Genomic DNA, 18,758 nt, shown 5'->3' on the forward strand with positions numbered 1-18,758 from the left:
TGATGGTGCTTCTGTCAGCTTCTTGGCCTGATGGACTACTGAGAATGGACTAGTGTTTGGAATTTCGACCTTCCATGGAGTTTGGAGTCATGTTTACTTTGGTATTGGTAATGTTATCGCATGCTGTTGCGCATGCTCGTACGGACGTTTATCTACTCCCGTTGAACTGACATACTGCGCTCAAGCTGTCAGAGCTGATATATAAGCGCGAAGGGTGACGCTCCCGTGACAGGAAATGCATGCGCGGTAGAAACGGTGTGCTAATCTGTAAGACGAGAGACCTGACCGGTCGGAGCTGGGATCGATCGGCACTCATGTCAATGGTCTGGAATCTTTTGGAATAATTTACCTGCTGGGTTCCTAACCAGTCAAGACGTCACAGTCGGTTCGCCGTGCATTATATAAGCAGTAACACAGACGAGGCTGCTCGAGGCTTGGTGGTGGTCCTGGAACTCGGCTCCGCGTGCACTGCCATTGGCCCCCAACGACCGTTCACCTTAGGGCGAGGCAGACATGATTGTGATACGAGTCACAAGTCTGGTCCTGAGACCAATCCTGGAGTTTCGCGAAGCTCTCTATTTATGGCTGAGATAAGCCCATGATCCCTGGCACTGTGGTCGATCTGGGCGTTGGTGCTCCCAGAGAGATGGATGTCGGAACCCGCCGTGGCAGAGACGTGTGAGCAATAGGAAGGGCGCGGCATTGAACGTCGCGGCAAAAGGTCGATTAGTCAGGAGAGATGATGAGAGAGCTAGAGTCACGAGTGTGCTGAGAATGAGGATGATGATGCAGTTGTTGGTGGGTTTGCAGAGTAGCGGCGGGAATTGGGTGGGCGGCCGTGGCGGCCACGGCCAGGAACCAGCCCGGTGTTGTGGACCTCCAGGGCTGAAGCGGGGCACCATGCGCCATGCGCGAACGGCCAAACATCTCCACGTCCCCAATCCCGTCACTAATGTCGCAATTTCCTCTTTCTCTCTCCCTCGATATCACAGATGATTGAGGGCCTTATCATGCACAACACCGCCATGGTGGCGATCCAGAGTAAGCCTCCTGCTCGGCCTACCAGGCCTCCCACGAACGGAAGTTCTAACCGCCCTAGCTAAATTACACGATGCCCATATCCCACGCACAGCCACATCACTACAGCATCGCCCGCGATGCGATCCGCTTGGTTGAAGGTGAAGAATGAATCTATACCCGACTAAAGGCAATGGCTCGCCTGATGCACCTAATTCAGTCTTCCGAGTCGCCGACTCGGTTGACCGAACTGCCTCGCACTTAGACACCGAAACGGGTCACCTCTGAGACACATGCCAGAAAGCTTAACTTGAGCCTCCTCAGGCTTCCCTCTGACTAAAACCGGGTCGATCCAATGATACTACCTATACAGGCTGTCAAGCGGGTCACGGCTACCAAACTTAGCCCTATATCCGACCCTACACGTTCTGGCCGAGCTTTCAACGTTGCTCTAGCGCGTTCTTCAACGTGGAAACGACCATTCCTACTCGTTAGATGAGCACTAGATGGGTGATGGGGCGAGATCGAAAGAGTAGAGTGCTGCGACAGCCATGACTCCGGCTGTGAGTCGGTGGGAGATCGCTGGAAATGCGCTCATGCTCGTGCTGAGATGAGAGGCCTCATATCATATATAAGAGTCGGGATGGGGCACGGTTAGGGCCATCAACTCAATGAACATCATGGATATCTTCTTCTCGCCGGCTCTTGCTATGACTTCCGTTCAAGCCCGATCTAGTTCTATCAACAACATCGAGCAGTCTTCCATCGCCGTTATACACACAGTCTCTGTCATAGAGGCACACAAGCTTCTACTCGAAGTATACAGAGTTGCCTGGCACTTCATTCAGCAGTCTCAGTACTCAAGTCAAATGTCACACCGAGAACCATACTCAACTTCTGGAGAGATGAAGGATGGTGGAAACGACCCAGAACCGCCAGCTGCACCACCGTAAGTTCCCACCCCCTCCATCTCGAACTCAACCATCTTCAGACGACTACCACCAAACCAATATCACCCCCATTAACCATTTCCAACCCAGAATCATCATCCTCGCCCAATCCGGTAAAGCACCTGCGCCCCACTTCCAGGTACCAGACCCTGCCGATCCGCCATTCCAGCCGCACCCACCTACGTCATCCCTGCCGTACGTATGCCCAATCTTACCTAGGTAGTTTGTGCAACCATCTCGTATCTTTTGTCGGTCCAATTCCTAACTCTCTCTCCTTATTTCTAGACCTGAACGCCCACTTCAAGAATCTCAATCTACCGACGCGACATCGAGACCTCCAAGTAAACCGGAACCGGAACCTCATCCTGCACCGCCGTAAGTGGATTGAGAAGACAGCCTTACGCGAATGCGCACACGCGACTTATTGCTGGAATTGAACTGACGAGATACCAGTGTAATCATCCTATCCGACCAAACCCACTCTTCTCCCTCTACGACCTCTCCACCGTACGCGCAAACCACACCCACCACTACCTCAACATCCACACCAATTTCCATCAACCCCAACGCTCCCAACACAACCTCTACAATGGGCTCCAAAGTCAGCAAAGTCAAAGAACGCGCCACAGACGGCAAACTGCAACCCAGCCAAGAGCGGCTCGACAAGGAGCAGATGAAGGAACCGAGCAATTACTATTCACACCGCAGTAAGAGCATGCGGAGGAAAGCGGGGAAAGGGGGTGCTACAAGTGATGTGGGAGGGAGTGCTGGGGGTGCGGGGGGAGGGGCTGGTGGTGTTGCTTAGGGAAGGGGGAAGAACGTGCATGGGAGACTTGGAGGGTATAGAGGCAGATTGAGAATTTGGATACAAGATAGGTGGCGGCATATTGTGTTGGCGTTCAGGATTGTCTTTCTTCGGGGTGTAGCATAGCGATGCATGGGCATGAGAATATTCACTTCTCCATCAATATATAAGGTATACTGTGTCTTCTTCGAGCTGCGTTTCCCCCATTCGTACAAGAATCGGTCCGCCATGGCATGGCGACAACTCAGCTAATCTTACCGCATCGGTCCGTTGTTATCGCATTTCGTACAACCTCACACACACACACACACAAATGTTTCGACAACTCATTGCGGATGAACACATTACAATACTGAATCCATCTCACATATTATCCTTTTCATCCCCTCTAGCACCACTATCTAGTGCATAGTCGCATTCCCGCCAACGCGATAACTCTCCGGCGGCCCATTATGACTGTAAACAACACCACCCAGATCCAGGACAACCTTCTGCAGAATAACATTCGCCTCTACAAGCCACAGCTTGAGAGTATGCTTACCAGGTGCAAGTTCACCATGGTTAGTCGTGTTCTTCCACGCGCTGTCAGCGACCGCAACACCCCATCCGACAGGGAAGTTGGGCTGCGGCTGATCGATGACAAACTGGCGGCGGGCTTCGGTTTTGTTGTCGATCTGGGCGATGTACGCGAGGGGCACTTTGGGGTTGATGTTGTGGGTGGGTGTGAGGATGAGGGTGACGTTGAGGCCCTTGGCCTTGGTGGTGGGTGTGAAGGTGACGAAGTCGTATTCCAGACTTGGTGCGCTGGAGGAGTCAAGGCCCTCGGCTAGGTTGTTCGCGAGCTTGACGCCAGACATGGTACGGCCGTATTTGGGGAGGACCATGTATTCGTTGTCGGAGGAACCAGGGGTGGAGCGCGTGTAGTGCTCTGCTTCGAAAGCGAGTTGGCCCGCGGATTCGACGAAGCCGGCGTTGAAGTTGGAAGGGATGGACGTCTTGTTTACCATGAACATGACTTGTGGGTTTCCACCCTGCGTGCCGAAGTCGGTGGAGCTGGAGAAGTTGAGCTTGCTTTGGGCGCCGAAGCCGTCTTCGACCTTGGTCCAGTCTACATCGACGTAGATGCGGATGTCTTCGTCGTTGGGCTGCATGGTTCCCTTGGCTTCGGAGAGAGTGACAAAGGGGTCGGCGCTGATGTTCCAGTTGAAGGCGCCGGTGCCGCGGTGTGAGATCTCGATCCAGCGCTTGGGAGTGAAGGGTGTCATGGCCGGCAGGGTGAGTGAACCCCCGCCGTTACTGTGCCACATGTCATCACCGGGAATGGTGGCATTCGAGCCTTCGACGGAGATGCCCATGTCGCCGGCTAGGGATCGTTCTTGAGTCTGTACCCAGCGGAGATCGGGGGTGGACTGGCGCATAGGTTGTTGCCTGCGATTGGGTTAGCATCATGACTTCCATCGCTAGATCATTCAGAACTTACCAGTATCCTTGGTAACCAAGATGGGTCTGGTCCATCATGTGGTCCCACTTGCCGTTGAGCTGAGTGTGGTAGAGGCGGGTGAGGTTGTGATCCTTGTTCATGCCATCAATCACACGCTGCATCCACCTGTTGGCGCTGTTGCGGCCCATCTGCGCGTAGATGATGTTCCTCGCACCCGAAACTTGGACATCAACGTGGTTTCCTCCAGCAAGGACACGGTGCAGGATAATCTCGTAGAATGCGGGCTGCTGTTCAGGAGAAAGCGCTGCGTTAACCTTGTTGGCGCGTTCGGCGAGTGACTTCCAGTGAGCGAGGATGCGGTCAGCCTCCTCGTAGTTGAGAACGCTGAAGGAAGAGGGCTCGACCCATTCGAACTTGCGCATGTTGGCGAGGAAACCGTACTCGTCCATAATCTCGGCGATCTCCTCAGCATGCTCTTCACCGAAGTTACGGGCGGCGAATCCAGCGAGCCACTCAGGCACTGAGTCGTGGTTGTAAGAGTCCATGTCGTAGGCAATGTCGAACCAATGGCTGATGGCGATCTCGGCGGGCTTGATGTCACCAACGTTGACGATCCAGATACGGTCAGCCTCGCGATCCTTGGCCAACTTCATCTGCTCGTAAGTCTTCTGAAGCTGGATGGTATCTTGCCACTTGTAGTTGCGGGAGTCACCGACGTAGTCGAAGTGGTAGTAGACACCGGCACCTCCGGAGCGGTTCTTCTCGTCGCCAACTGGGAGACGACGAATGTTTTGCCAGTTGTCCTCAGTCCAGAGGAGAGTAACCCAGTCGGGAACTTTCATGCCAGCCTCAAAGTAGTCCTGGACTTCCTTGTACAAACACCACATCTGAGGAACCTCGGACGCGTCGCCGTGAACCTTGGTGAGAATGTCTTGCTGAGCGTCGACCACGGCCTCAAGGACCGAGGTTTGGACATCGGAAGACATAGCAGTGTCGTGGTATCCGCGCATACCGACAGTGACGACGTTCTCGTAGGGAGCAGCGCGCACGGCACCCTCCATGAAGTAGTCGTAGAGAGTAGCGTTGTTGGTCGCCCAAGACCAGCCAGATTCGGCACCCTTGGCGACCTTACTCCATTCCTGGGTGGCACGAACCATGGGCTCAGTGTGAGATGTTCCCATCACGATACCGTACTCGTCGGCAAGCGGCTGGTTGCGGGCATCGTCGACGTTGAACATGCCGTTCCACATAGCCGGCCAGAGGTAGTTGGCCTTGGAGCGGAGCAGCAGTTCGAAGACCTTGGAGTAGAACTGAGCTCCGAAAGGTGCGCCATACGGAGACTGAGGGTAGCGGTCGTTGGCCCAGCCGGTCAGAGCAGGGGCCTCGTCGTTGATGAAGAAACCTCGGTACTTGACAGATGGAGTCTTCTGGACCTTGGTGGTTTGGAGCATGTAGATGGAGTCGTGTTTCTTCGCAGGTACGTCGGCGAACCAGTGCCATGGCGAGACACCGATTTGCTCAGAGATATCGTAGATACCGTAGATGGCACCACGGCGATCGCTGCCTATAAAGAGTTAGCGTCGAGCTTCAAGACCAATCTCGAGATACATACCAGCAATGACAAGTGCGTCGCCAGTCATGTTTCCAGCCTGCTTCACCACCGCACTAACGTAGGACTCCCATTGACCCTCAATCTCGCTGACGTCGAGCTGTCCGCTGGCGATCATCTCGTCGATCAGGCTTGAGTTGCCAATGGTTCCCACGATGATGGTGCCAGCAGATGAGTTGGACGCAGCACTGCCACTAACGCTCCAGTCTTCGCTGATTCCAGTGACATTGAAGATCATGGAAGCGTTAGCCGTTGGCGTTCCCGAAGTCACAAGGGTACCATTGGTACCGGTAACGCGTCCGAAGTCGATAGCAAGGTCGTGAGCAGCGCGCAGAACACCAGGCCAATCCGCAGCATCAGCATGGATGCTGACAGGAGAGCCACGAGCGGCGAGAAGAGAAGAGCCATCGCCTTCTGTAGAAGAAACAGTAGGCTTGCGGAAGGCCTCGAGAGCAGAAGCCGAGCCAGCAAAGGCGATGGAAAGCGACAGGGCGCTGACCACGGTGCGAGAGAAGAGCTCCATGATGGCTTGGTCAGTAGTCGAGCAACGTCCTGAACAGTGAACAAAAACGCGGAGAATCCCCAGCTTTTGAATGGCTTCCCCAGACCATACGCCGCGGTGATAGCCACGACGGTAACCCCATAGTTACCAAGAGATCCCCACCGCCCTAACCGTTTAGTCGAGTAGTCATCGTGCATGTTCGTACATCGAATGACCACCTTCCTGTGAACTGTCTAGCAGCGACTGCATATCCAGGAACAGCATGCAGTTGCTGGCCAACGGCCCGATATTGAGGGACCCTAGTCGCTTTACCCCAGCCGGGACCGGTTGTTCTATGGCTAAATTGACGTGACGTACATGAGCCAGTCGCCTTGTCGCTGCAAGACTTCTAGAAGGGCAAGCAAGCAGTCTTGGCGGTAGGTCGGAGGACACGTGCAGCATGCAAATATCCGGATCCATGCACTGCACATGGAAAGTCGGTAGCAAAGGCGCTGTGCGATTAATTGGTACCAACTCGGCGTCCAGACAATCGGATACCATCTCTGGGATGCTGAGACGACGCAGAAATTGTTCCGTGCCAGTTCGCCAGGCTTTCCCTTGATGACAGGTAGGTAGCCGCCTGATCCCCCTCTCTGCACACGGAGATTTCCAAAAGAAACGCAGGGTGCGAAGCGCGAAAGGGCTTGGAAAACGGGTCTACGGGCTCATGGAGCGGACTCCCCACGGTGGGTGAAAAGGCTAAATGCAGTCCCCCGCAAACTGCTCAAACCGCTCTGGGCCTAGTGCGGCGGCAGGGCGCCAAGCATCGCGAAAAATGTTGGAAGCGCGAATTATCCAAAGAAACAGACAGCCGTCTTACCCCCAATAGCGCCACAGCAACGTCCGACTCGATTAGTGGAGATTTGGATACTATCGTGTGATTAGTCGTGTTCGGAGATCAATCACCCGACTAAGCCTTCCTTCACCGTTCCGGAAGCGAGTCCAAGACGCTCCGACTTTTGTCAAACCTCCGCATACTCGACCCCACGCACGCGTCTAATACCGACAGTCGCAATGGCCCAAGGTGCAATCAAGAAGACCAAGGCCGCTCCTCCGAAGAAGTGCGTTCTATCTCCGCGCTCAACACTCCACCAAACGCAAACTGTTCTCCCAACACGCATACTAACATTTGATCTCTAGATCCTCGGTCGCGCGCAAACAAACCGGCGCCCGCGTCATCAAGCCCAAGAAAGCGTCCATCATCACACAAAACAAGATCAAGCACAAGAGCAGTTCAGGGCTCGTGGGCAATACAGAGAAGATGCTTGCGCAGAAGGCGGGGCATCTCGAGATCCTCAAGGGGGGAAAGAGGGATAAGAGGGAGCCCGGTGACAAGAAGAAGAGTGGTTGAAATGTGGACTTCGTGGAGGATATCTGGCAAGGCGCGTAGGATATGACCTGGGGCTTCGGAGGTGTGACATGAAGTAATACGCCCCGACGCGAGATCGGCTTCATGGACAGCGAGAATGGTGTTCAGCGTGTGAAAAGATCAGCCTTGTGCGATCGGTATCACGCGATAGAAGCCAGGCCATTAGTGATTACCGGAAGGAATCAACGACAGAAGGCATACTTGAAGGACATGGGATGGAAGCCGAAGAGATCATGTGTTGAACAACATTGTCTATTCGCGAGGCAAATGCCGAGCTCATCCAGTGAGTATTCAGGTAGCATATCCCAGCGCCTTGCCGCGACCAGAGAAATAAAAGAAACGATCAAGTCCATGCCACGCCCTCAAATGATGCCCGCTCGTGCAGCTTCACCACCCCCAGCATCCACCACAGCTTCCCTCGCCTTTCCTCTGCCCAAACCACCCTCTCCGACACCCATCCTTCTTGCTACATAGCGCTGTGCAACGATACCCACACTCAAGTTTATCGTCTCCTCCATCCACTCACTAACCCACTCCCGCGGATCCACACCACCGCTCTCGATAATCTCGTAAATCTCCTGCGGTAGTTGTTGCTCCTCGCCCTCAGCCTCGGTATTGGCCGGCGCATCTAACCAGTCGACCCATTTCGACGGGAAAGACTGGCTGATGGACTTGAAAGAGATGCCGTGGATAGGGTCGTGCAGGTAGATAGCGAAAGCCACCTCCTCCCCGTCCTCCTTTTGTTCTTCCACATCGGACTTTTCTTCTGAGGAGGATGTAGCGAAGAGTTCGTCTTGTACGGGATAGCTGATAGCTTGGATCGCAATAAAGATGTCGCTGCTCCTGACTGGGTTTGTTTCGCTTAGGACCTCTGTCGCTTGCTTGGCGGCTTCTTCAACGCCTCCTCTTGCACCGAAGAACTCGTTGGCGTAGGACTCTGCGCTGACGCGTGCGAGCTTTGTGCCTTCTACAAGCCCTTTGACCACTGAGAGGTCGCGCTTGTCGGTGTGTCGCCACCATGGCCCGTCGTTCCAGCCCCCACCGCCGCCCCGGTAGCCGTCCAATGATCCGCGCTGTGTTGACTCGGAGCCGCGTTGGATGACCATGAGGTCTCCGCCTTCTACTTGTGCCATGACGCCGGCGAAGGTCTGGTAGATGAGGGGGTCGAGCGAGGGGTACCCGATGAGGTCGTGTGTGATATGGATCTGGAGGCGTTCATGCTGTGAGATGGGTGGTGCGAGGGTGTTTAGAATGTTGGTAAAGGTAGGCACGGCACGCTTGCCGAGTTCACCTCCTGTAGCATGTTAGACTGAGATGACATGGTGGGAAATGGAATTGTACCAATGCCGCGAAGAGCACCAACGTTCCCCCGTACTTGCTCCGCCCATCGCTGGGCTTCTTGGTTCTTTTGAATCTCTTGGTAGGCGGCTTCGGCTTGCTTCCTCGCTGTCTCTGCTGCTGCAGTGGCTGTGGATACAAGTCCTCCCCATCCACCTCCCCACCAAGAGCTTCCCGACTGTTTCTCCTCCAGGGGCTCTGGTGCTTGTTGTTTGGCGGGCTCCTCTCGGGTTGGCGCGAAGCTCTGGTGGTACGAACGAGTACTCTCCCCTGATTTCCTCGGCACTGAAGGTCGGTTGTCTTCGCTTGTACGTGCTGATCCAGTGGAAGAGGGAGTAGCTACGCCTGGTGCGCGGCGGCCGCTGGATGTAGTCGACGACGAGGCTACTTTGGGTGTGTTTGGGCGGCTGATCTGGCGGGGAGCTGCTGGTTGAGCCTTGCCCAATTGCTCCAGCTCGTCCAGGTCCTTCAGAGCATCTTCATCCTCTTGCCGCTGGATCTTCTGGCGTGGTGCGCGGGACCCTTTGGCATGCTTCGGCGGGGGTGCGGGAGTCTCTCCAGCCAGAGCTTCCAGTTCCGCGAGCTCCTCGTCAGCTGTCTTGGGCGGCATGATGGATGGAAGATGAGGAGACTAGTTCAAGGTGATAGTGGCCACGGTCACGAGTCACTGAGAGAGCGGAGGCGTATACAGTCGGCGGATATCACTGCAAACATCAAGTCATGGCCGTCTTGTTTGGACCATCTGACAGCTAGATGCCAGTCAGTTTAGCGTGTTGATGTCATTGGCTGCCTGCGCATGCGCCAAGCGCGATCATGGTTCGGCTCGCTTTTGCTGAAGCAGCCACGCCCCGTAACAAAGATCATCACACTCGATTCACTGACTATTCCATTTCCCATTTCCTTTTCAAGATACCCTCTATCACCTGCTAGCTTTTATTTGCGCGCGCTCTTTGCGGAAGCGCAAGGTTCTGTTCATCTTCTTCGCTCACAGCTTTTGTCACCCTGAAGGCTTGCGATTCGCGCTACGCCCCTTCGGCCCCTACATGGAGACATTGTCCCGACAGGTACACCCACATCAAACTCAACACAACATTCACTACTTGCATTGGCCCCGCGTATCTTCCTGATGCCACGTCCACGGGGTGCGGCTACGCGCGGTGCCACACGTCGCAATTCGCAGCAAGATGACACGCCTTCCCGGACCCGTGGTCAAGCAGCAAAACAAGCCCCATCAGAACCAGATGCGCCAGACACGGTTGCACCAGCATTCAGTCCCACCAAACTGAGTCCTACCATCACTAGGAAGACAACTCGCTCAGCTTCCAACATTTCTGGTAATTCATTCGAGGCGCCGTCCGCGTCCGAGATTTACGCATCTTACGAGCACCCGTTGTTCATGGTCTTTGGCCTGTCACCCGAGTTCTTTGACGGTTTGAAGAAGCACCATGGAAAACTCCCAAAAGAACGCAAATCTATCGTTGGCGCACTTCCAGAGCGCTCACCTACCCCGGAAGAAGCCTCTGAGTCTGAAGATGAGAGTGCCGAAGAGAGTGAGGTTGAAGTGCCTGTTGCGCCTCCGCCAGCGCCAAGAGGTCGTGGACGCGGTGGTCGAGGCTCACGTGGCGGACGCGGTCGAGGCGGTCGCGGCAGAGGCAGTCGAGGAGGACGTGGTCGCGGCGGTACCTCAAGAGGGACCTCATCTGCGCCATCAAAAGCATCTCGCAATGCTGCCATGTTTCCACTTACAGAAGATGATGATGATCAGCCATCCAATCAGAGCACACCCAACGGCACCGCCAAGCCATCTATGCGACTACTCAACAACAACCGTCTGCATAGCTCTGATGATGAGAACGAAGAAGCCATTGAGGATGACGAGAGCGAGGCCGAGTATGATCGCATAGACGTCGTACAGAAACCATCCAGAACACCCCAAGGTTCTGCGCCACCCGGTCAAGACTCACTCGAAGGCGGTTCACATACATCAGCGCCGGCACGCGAGTCAAGACCAGAGCCTACGTCTAGGAGGTCCACCAAGCTTGCGGTACCCAAGATCGCGCTGCCAGAGTCAGCCTCACAGACACCGCGAGATTCTGCATCGACGCCCGCTGAGTCTGCAGTCCCAAGACTGCTAGAACCTGAGGAGGATATGCTCTCCGAGTCAGATCTTCCCGACCCCTTCATCGAAGACGCGCCTTCTCCGATCGAAGCCGAGTGCGAAGATAGAGCAGACTACCTCTTGCAGAAGCGCTTCAAGCCGATGACTGACGTACAAGCTGCTATTGCCGCCTTGACGAAGTTTCCAGCAGCGCAACGGAGTACTGAGAATCTCTACGCTCTGACGCAGAACACGCAACAGATCCTCAAAGCTTGGCAGGACGAGTATCTCGTGTTGGACGCAAGGGTATGTTGCTGTCATCCTCTCATTTGTATCCACTAACAATTCTAGACTGCACCTCACATGCATCCAGCCAAGAAGGCTTGTAACGGTGGACGTATCCCGCTGGCTCCAGAAGTCTTCGAGGACATGAAAGAGGCCGACCTCTATGGCTACATCTACGACCCAAAGAAGCCACCCGGTTGTCAGGATCCTTTCCTACAGCGACCAGGCGCGGACAAGGGTGGCAAGAGAGAACTGCGCACGCGTCGTACACGGGACCAGCTTGAGTCGGCAGCTCCCAGTGAAGAGGAAGACGAAGAAGACGGTGATGGTCGACCCTCCAAGCGGCAACGAAGAGCCACCCGCAAATTTGACGGTACTGACACAGGAACTGGTGCCAACACCCCCAAGAAGCACAACGGCTGGGGCGGCGCGCGCAAGAAGGGTGTTAGTCGATTCGCGAAGCCAACTTCGGAGACGCCAGAACCAGAAGGACGAGGCGTAAAGCGAGCCCGGACGACGGCTAGTAACTTGCTCCATCAACGCATCCAGGAAATGAGAGAGGAATCAGTCGTCGGTAGTTCCGGGGACGAGGACTCATCAACCATGGACGTAGACGAGTATTCAGATGCTAACCCCAAGCGTGGACGTCCAGCCGGTAGTAAGAATGTAGCTCGCCGCAGTGACTTCGGAGTAAAGAAAGGCCCACGAAAGAAGACGAGCGAATCGGGAACCCCAGCCCCCTCGGCACATGGCCCAAACGCTCCACCACCAGCACTGAACTCAATGAGTGAAGGTCAAGGTCAGTTTACTATTGATGCCCAGCCGTTCCCGGAAGGCATACCCATCATGGCACCGAACTCTGCTGAGACGGTTTTTCAAGGCACACTACAGTATTCTGCGCCCAGCACAGAGGTACCACTTGTGCATCCGAGCGAATCCAGTACTCCTGACGCGTACATGCTCACTGCCCCCCTTAGTCAGTATACAGCCATCAACAGCTACGCGGACGACTCATCCCCAGCGTCAGGCTCGCGACGGAAACCGCGCGTAAAATCAGAGAAGCGCAGTCAGTCCATGACCATGTGGTGGGCCGAACGCAAGGCAAAGAAGCGCGAGGAGGAAGCGCAGGCCGGAATTACCCCAACACCCGATCCGCGCGAAAAATCCGCGACGCAGAAGGGTGCCCGGCAGTCTGAAGGCTCGGCGACTGGCGCTACACCGCAATCGCAGCCTTCGCATTCCCAGCAAGCATCTCCGATACACCATCCACAGCACGCTCCTCAACACAGTCCACATCACCCTCCGCCAGAAGCATACCTGCAGTATACCCAAGGCCCGCCGCAACACTACATGTACCTCAGCGGACCGCCTCCACCACAACACATGATGATGCAGTACTCGCCACTTGCGGCCCTTCCCACTGGTTCTTTCCCTAGCCCATATCCCCATCACGCGCCCCACGCCCACAGCGGAATTCCCCTTACCCAACCCCCGAGCACAGCAGGCGGACCGTTTGGAGGTCCCCGCCAACTCGCCCCAGCACCCATGAACATGCCCACATACCCCAGCCCGTACGGTCCCCAGAGCCCAGCCGGAGGCAGACCCAAGAGCAGTGGCCAGTCACTGCCTAGGAGTGCTGCTACTACCGGCCAAAACGGACAGCAAGTACTGGCACCCGCCCCATCTCAGCAACAACACCAGCAGCAGCAAGGACAGCATTTCAGTCCGTACGCACCGATGAATGTCGGAGGTGCTGCGGGTCGTGAGATGCCGTTCAAAGTCATGGTTCCCGGTCCAGCCCCAGAGAGGAGGGGAAGTCGTTAGAAGCGATTGTCGCCTCGTAATGAAGATGGAGGCGAGGATAGCGATGACAGTATATACGTGCTTGATTGATTGACTGATTGTTTTCATGCGATAGAGAGCTGTGCTGGGCTGAGATGGGCGGGTTTGAGTTTTTACTGAACGATGCGAATTATCAAGGCTGTTAGTAAGCCTGTGTATTATAGTAATACTACTGAAAAGTCGCATTTGCCCGGCTCTTATGCCGGGTATATTGTCATCAACTTGATCTATTTGCACTATGCTCCCCCGTGTTGCCGAGGACGTGCTACATTCACTCTTATCTTACGACCTTTTTGCTACCGGTAGAAGGCTATACCAGACTTTTCGATGATACCCACTAGCCTATGTTTTCATCTTAATGCATCATGTTCGCGAGGACGTGTTGACTACATGTTCATGTCGCAGGCGTGGGCTACCATCGAATTTACAAACTCTGTATAAACAGCTTGCTAGGCTTCCAAACCGATGGCAGCGCTGTTCATCCGACTAATCGCACTCGCCCTCCAAGTGTCTTCTTCCAGACTGATGCCGCCTTTTCTGAAGAGCATATTCCTTGCGCTCTCTTTTGTGTACACAGGCCAGGTTGTGCTAGAGTCCAGAGCATAATGAGCATTAGGCGAGAGCTCGTTAACAAAGCTCAACCACATCCTGCACATGCGCTTACTGAGCCTGACGAAGTCGTCGCGTTCTTCCGTAGAGTTGGAAGCAAGAAAGTTGACTTCATGTCCAACACCATCGACATTGCCAAACACGAACGGAATCTCCGTGTAGTGAGCGGCGCCTAGAGTCTCGGCCGAAACACCGCTCCCCACGGTGTCGAAACGGTAGCTGTAAGCAGGAACGCCATATTCAGCCCACGTCTCTGTGGCGAAGCGTCTTGCAGCAATGAAGATATGATCGCCTACGAACAAGGTAGTCCTTCCGTAGAGACTGCCGTACTCTGGGCGGAATGATGGCAGCACAGTGCCGAGGGAATTCTGTAGATCTGCAGGCGACATCCGCTCGAGGTATTCAGCAGCGATTCTATCCACCGTTGTGCTGGCTATGCTAGAACCTAACCATCCCGCAACGACTGCCCGGAACTGGGTGGGGTCACTTATACCTTTCAAACCCTGACTTATGGTGAGAGAAGTACCCTCATTCGTGTTCGCACCAGCAAGTATAGGTACCCGTACAAATCTGCCCTGCTTCAGAGCCATCCGCGAGTTTCCGTTAAAGAACTCGCCGTCCTGAACTGGGATCAAAGATTGATGTTGGGAAACGGCTTTGAGCGCCTCGGCGGGTAGACTTCTCAGGCAGTCGAGCGTGTCCTCCTCGAGCATACAATCAGTCTGTCTGAGCAAGTTGTCGAAAAAGATGTCCTGATTTCGCACCGACATCCCCCTCGCATCAACCGCCGGTCCACCACTCTGCACAATCGCGGCGCGAAAAAGACCCTCATCGCGTCCCCCATACGCAACAAGATGATGTCCAACTGACATCGCACCCGCCGACTCTCCCTGAATAGTAACCTTTTCCGCATCTCCACCAAACGCAGCAATATTCTCCCTCACCCACCAAAGCGCCAGTCTTTGATCGTGCAGACCTAGATTCGCGACGTTGGACTCCAGTACCGCACTACCGGGCAGAAACCCGAAACCAGATAGCCGGTAGTTAATCGTGACGCCGATGATGGGCGCGCCGACTGTGACTGATTCTTGCCCCAGGAAAGACATGTTATAGCGTTGATCCCCACCACTGCCTTCTTGGAAACCACCGCCGTGGATGAAGAGTAAAACGGGAAGTTTAGCGCCTTCGTTGAGACCAGCGGGTCGGACGACATTGAGCGTTAGGCAATCTTCGCTTTCGAGATAGGATGGCGAGGTTTGTGAGAATACAGGTAGGTTTATGGAAGTGGAAATGCATCCTGGTCCATAATTGTTTGCATCGAACTGTCCTAAGGGATGGGTAAGAGGCGCAGGGCGGCGGTAGCGGAGGGGCCCGGTTGGGGGTTGGGCATAGGGGATGCCGAGGAAGAAGTCTTGGTTGTAGTCTGGGTTGTGTATTCCAGTGAGGGTTCCGTTGGTTGTTTTGGCTGTCGGGTAGAGGGTAGAGGCCCTTGTTATGTTTGGTAGAAGATACAGAAGCAATGCTTTGACGTTGATGCTCAGCATGTCGGGGAAGTAGTAAATGGGGAATAAAACGATGTGCCTGTTGTGGAAGCACCTACCGAAAGGTTTTCGAACTACTTATGTACCTACCTAGCTACACATAACAGCATTAAACGGCAACCAAGTCGAGCATCCAAAGACGTTTCTCGCGTACTCCCTTGATAGAAGGTAGTCGGCCCGAAGCGAGCTCGGAACGGATGGCCATGACTATTCGGTCGGGCACCTCGAGCGAGAAGTGGGTCAGGCTCTTGACAGTAGGCCTATTGGAATTCGTGCTATACGATCTCTAAAACCTGGGCACAGTCGACTTGTGGGCGGCCAAGGCTCACCGACCTCGGGACGTTGTTGTATAGCGGAGTCTTTGGAAGTCACATCGGGCGGTGGATATCTTGCTTACGCCATGCTCGAATCTGTTCCAATCATCTATCGTTAGGAACGAAGACAGTCGGCCAAGGCCAAGGTTGCAGGCGTGATGATCCTTTCTAAAGGCGAGCCGGTCGCTCAAAACGCTGCATTAGGCGTCGTGAGAGCATAATATACGTAATTAGGTTCGCGTGCTAATATCGCGAGATATGTTGGCGGAGCCTGTAATGCTGACTGTTTGTCGCGTTGGGAGAGTGAAGTATCTGAGGACACGTGATGGTGCGGCTCGAAGTATGCAGGGGTCGGCTCGCTTATCTGGCATCGATCTGGACTCTCCATGTTCCAGGGACCATCTGCGTCATCGATCGGTGGTAAAGGGACGCGACAGCTGAACGCGTCGAGCTAACACGGCAATGGCTTCATTAAATCTTGTTTCAGGAGGGTATCCTCATCTCGCCCATTCTGCGGTTCCACGAAACGCGTATGCTGCTCTCGCGTCCGAGGCTCCTGTTATCCGTCAAACCATTCCTACGCATACACCCACCCTTCCCCGCAAAGAGACTAGCCACGATGCCACCGAAACGTAAAGCGAGCATACCCGCAAATGCGGCATCCGCGAAGAACTACACCGACGTGTCCGGCGACGCCCCCAACAAGCGCTCGCGCATCGCCAAACCTCTCCCAAAAGCCACCTCGAAAGACGCGCCTCCCGTTGACTCTATAGCGAAGAACACCGAGAATGGGGCGCCTGGAGAGGCCGTGAAGAAAGAGGAAGAAGGTTTCGACCATTCGAGACCAGAAGAGAGAGCCGGCATCGTGGATCGACGGTACTATCCTGCTGAGATGAGCAATGAACGATGCGCGTTGTACAATCAGAATGAGGTACCGCGCCCGATCGAGATTCTGAACAAGACGTTGGAGGATACGAAAGACAAAAGAAAGGCTATCAGAGAAGGGAAGAAAGGGCAACATGGCGACGCGGTAGTACACTGGTTCAAGAGGGATCTGCGGATAGGAGATAATACTGGCTTGTCTGAAGCAGCAGCATTGGCGGAGAAGAAAGGAGTAGGCCTGATAGGCGTTTGGTTCATGAGCCCGCAAGACTGGGAGGCTCACCTGGTCAGCCCGCCAAAATGTCATTTCGAACTGCGCTCTGTGGAGACACTCAAGAAGGAACTCGAAGAGCTGAACATCCCCCTCTACATCGAAACGATTCCCGAACGAAAGAACGTGACAAAGCGGTTGGTGGAGTTGGCAGAAGAATGGAATGCGAAGAACGTCTTCTGCAACTTGGAATACGAACCCGACGAGCTTCGGCGGGAGGAGCGCTTGGTACGCATGATGCTGGAGAAGGGCATCAACTTCGAGCCGCACCACGACGACTGCGTGGTACCACCTGGTAGTCTCAAGACAGGAGGGGGAAAGCAATATGCGATGTACAGCCCTTGGTTCCGATCATGGGTTGCACATTTGCACGAGCATCCGCATCTTATGAGTGAGCGTCCCATGCCCCAACGAAATCCTCCAGCCTTCCGCAAGAAGTTTATCCAGCTCTTCGACTCGAAAGTCCCCGATCTACCAGAGTGCAAAGCGTTGACGGCAGAAGAGAAGGAACGGTTCCAGCAACTGTGGCCCGCGGGTGAGGCCGCTGCTATGGATCGCCTCGAGCGCTTCTTGGAAGAAAAGGTGGTTAAATACAAGGACACGCGCAACTTTCCCGCGATGAACAGCACCGCACGCGTGAGTGTGCATCACGCTGCTGGCACGCTGGCGGCACGAACCAGTATACGTATGGCTCGAGACGTCAACAGCGCGAAGAGACTCGACGGAGGGAAGGATGGCGTCAAAGGCTGGTTGGGAGAAGTCGCATGGCGGGACTTCTATCGGCATGTGCTTGTACACTGGCCCTACGTTTGGTATGACCGACCAATACCCTCTATACCATGAACATACTAACACAACCCCAGCATGAACAAGCCCTTCAAATTCGAATACACAAACATCGAATGGGAGTACAACGACGCGCACTTTCAAGCCTGGACACAAGGCAAGACCGGCTACCCCATCGTCGACGCCGCAATGCGCTGCCTCAATCACACAGGCTACATGCACAACCGCTTGCGCATGATAACCGCCTCCTTCCTCGCAAAGCACCTCCTCCTCGACTGGCGCCTCGGCGAACAATACTTCATTACGCATCTCATCGACGGCGACTTCGCGTCCAACAATGGCGGCTGGGGCTTCAGCGCATCGACAGGCGTAGATCCACAACCCTACTTTAGGATCTTCAACCCGTGGACGCAGTCGGAGAGGTTCGATGAGCAGGGCGAGTTTATCAAGCTATGGCTACCGGAGCTGGCAGAGGTGGAGGGGGCGGCTATACATAATCCGTATGCGGCGGGTGGAAAGGCCGCGCAGATTGCGAAGGCGAAGGGCTACCCCGAGCCGGTTGTTGAGCATAAGTTTGCGAGGGAGAGGTGCTTGGCTAGGTATAAGGCTGGCATTGGGAGGAACACTGCGTGAAGAGTTGTTGATGAGATGTTGAGGCATGAATGGCTTTAATTCAGTCGTAGCATTTGCTTTGGGCACCGTGCATTCATCTCTATTCGACATAGTTGTATCTTCCGCAATCTATACGAATTGTACGCAAGGAAACGCTCTCGAATGAGGAGTTTCGCAATCCCCAAAACTCCAGAAGACATGTGCATTGCGATCCGTTGCTCGAGGCCTGTTTTGTGGTAGGAATCTCCAATGCGGGGCTAACGCGCGACAGTCGGCCCGAGCAATTCGACCAGATCGCTTTTATCGCGTTTCCCAGCTCCCTTTTCGCGACAACGCAAGAACAGTAAACACGGCGCTTGTCGATTGGAACTGGCTTTATTATCTAATCTCTACACAGTTAATTACTTTACCGCCGCATCAGCAATAATCAGCTTTTCTGCAGGATCTA

At 54.6% G+C, this 18,758-nt stretch overlaps 7 protein-coding genes across 7 annotated transcripts; 4 read left to right on the forward strand and 3 right to left on the reverse strand.

Moving 5' to 3' along the window:
- Positions 1-1,697: 1,697 nt before the first annotated feature.
- J4E86_001409 (uncharacterized protein) lies at positions 1,698-2,258 on the forward strand (the record flags this gene model as incomplete). The annotated part of the gene is made up of 3 exons (XM_051441977.1): positions 1,698-1,966; positions 2,058-2,166; positions 2,253-2,258. The coding sequence occupies 3 exons, from the start codon at positions 1,698-1,700 to the stop codon at positions 2,256-2,258; spliced, it is 384 nt and encodes a 127-aa protein (XP_051308148.1).
- Positions 2,259-3,173: 915 nt separating this feature from the next.
- On the reverse strand, positions 3,174-6,345 carry J4E86_001410 (uncharacterized protein; the record flags this gene model as incomplete). The annotated part of the gene is made up of 3 exons (XM_051441978.1): positions 3,174-4,200; positions 4,253-5,777; positions 5,826-6,345. 3 exons carry the CDS (start codon positions 6,343-6,345, stop codon positions 3,174-3,176), a joined length of 3,072 nt encoding a protein of 1,023 aa, XP_051308149.1.
- A 1,032-nt stretch (positions 6,346-7,377) lies between these two features.
- J4E86_001411 (uncharacterized protein) lies at positions 7,378-7,714 on the forward strand (the record flags this gene model as incomplete). The annotated part of the gene is made up of 2 exons (XM_051441979.1): positions 7,378-7,424; positions 7,504-7,714. The coding sequence occupies 2 exons, from the start codon at positions 7,378-7,380 to the stop codon at positions 7,712-7,714; spliced, it is 258 nt and encodes an 85-aa protein (XP_051308150.1).
- A 380-nt stretch (positions 7,715-8,094) lies between these two features.
- J4E86_001412 (uncharacterized protein) lies at positions 8,095-9,680 on the reverse strand (the record flags this gene model as incomplete). Its single annotated transcript, XM_051441980.1, has 2 exons — positions 8,095-9,026; positions 9,074-9,680. The coding sequence occupies 2 exons, from the start codon at positions 9,678-9,680 to the stop codon at positions 8,095-8,097; spliced, it is 1,539 nt and encodes a 512-aa protein (XP_051308151.1).
- A 516-nt stretch (positions 9,681-10,196) lies between these two features.
- On the forward strand, positions 10,197-13,277 carry J4E86_001413 (uncharacterized protein; the record flags this gene model as incomplete). The annotated part of the gene is made up of 2 exons (XM_051441981.1): positions 10,197-11,474; positions 11,520-13,277. 2 exons carry the CDS (start codon positions 10,197-10,199, stop codon positions 13,275-13,277), a joined length of 3,036 nt encoding a protein of 1,011 aa, XP_051308152.1.
- Positions 13,278-13,744: 467 nt separating this feature from the next.
- J4E86_001414 (uncharacterized protein) lies at positions 13,745-15,448 on the reverse strand (the record flags this gene model as incomplete). Its single annotated transcript, XM_051441982.1, has 1 exon — positions 13,745-15,448. The coding sequence occupies one exon, from the start codon at positions 15,446-15,448 to the stop codon at positions 13,745-13,747; it is 1,704 nt and encodes a 567-aa protein (XP_051308153.1).
- Positions 15,449-16,378: 930 nt separating this feature from the next.
- On the forward strand, positions 16,379-18,331 carry J4E86_001415 (uncharacterized protein; the record flags this gene model as incomplete). The annotated part of the gene is made up of 2 exons (XM_051441983.1): positions 16,379-17,724; positions 17,776-18,331. 2 exons carry the CDS (start codon positions 16,379-16,381, stop codon positions 18,329-18,331), a joined length of 1,902 nt encoding a protein of 633 aa, XP_051308154.1.
- Between the last annotated feature and the right edge of the window lie 427 nt (positions 18,332-18,758).

Source organism: Alternaria arbusti (genome assembly GCF_024043155.1).
Source record: "Alternaria arbusti strain BMP 1465 chromosome Unknown scaffold_1, whole genome shotgun sequence".
NCBI classification, from domain to species: domain Eukaryota; kingdom Fungi; phylum Ascomycota; class Dothideomycetes; order Pleosporales; family Pleosporaceae; genus Alternaria; species Alternaria arbusti.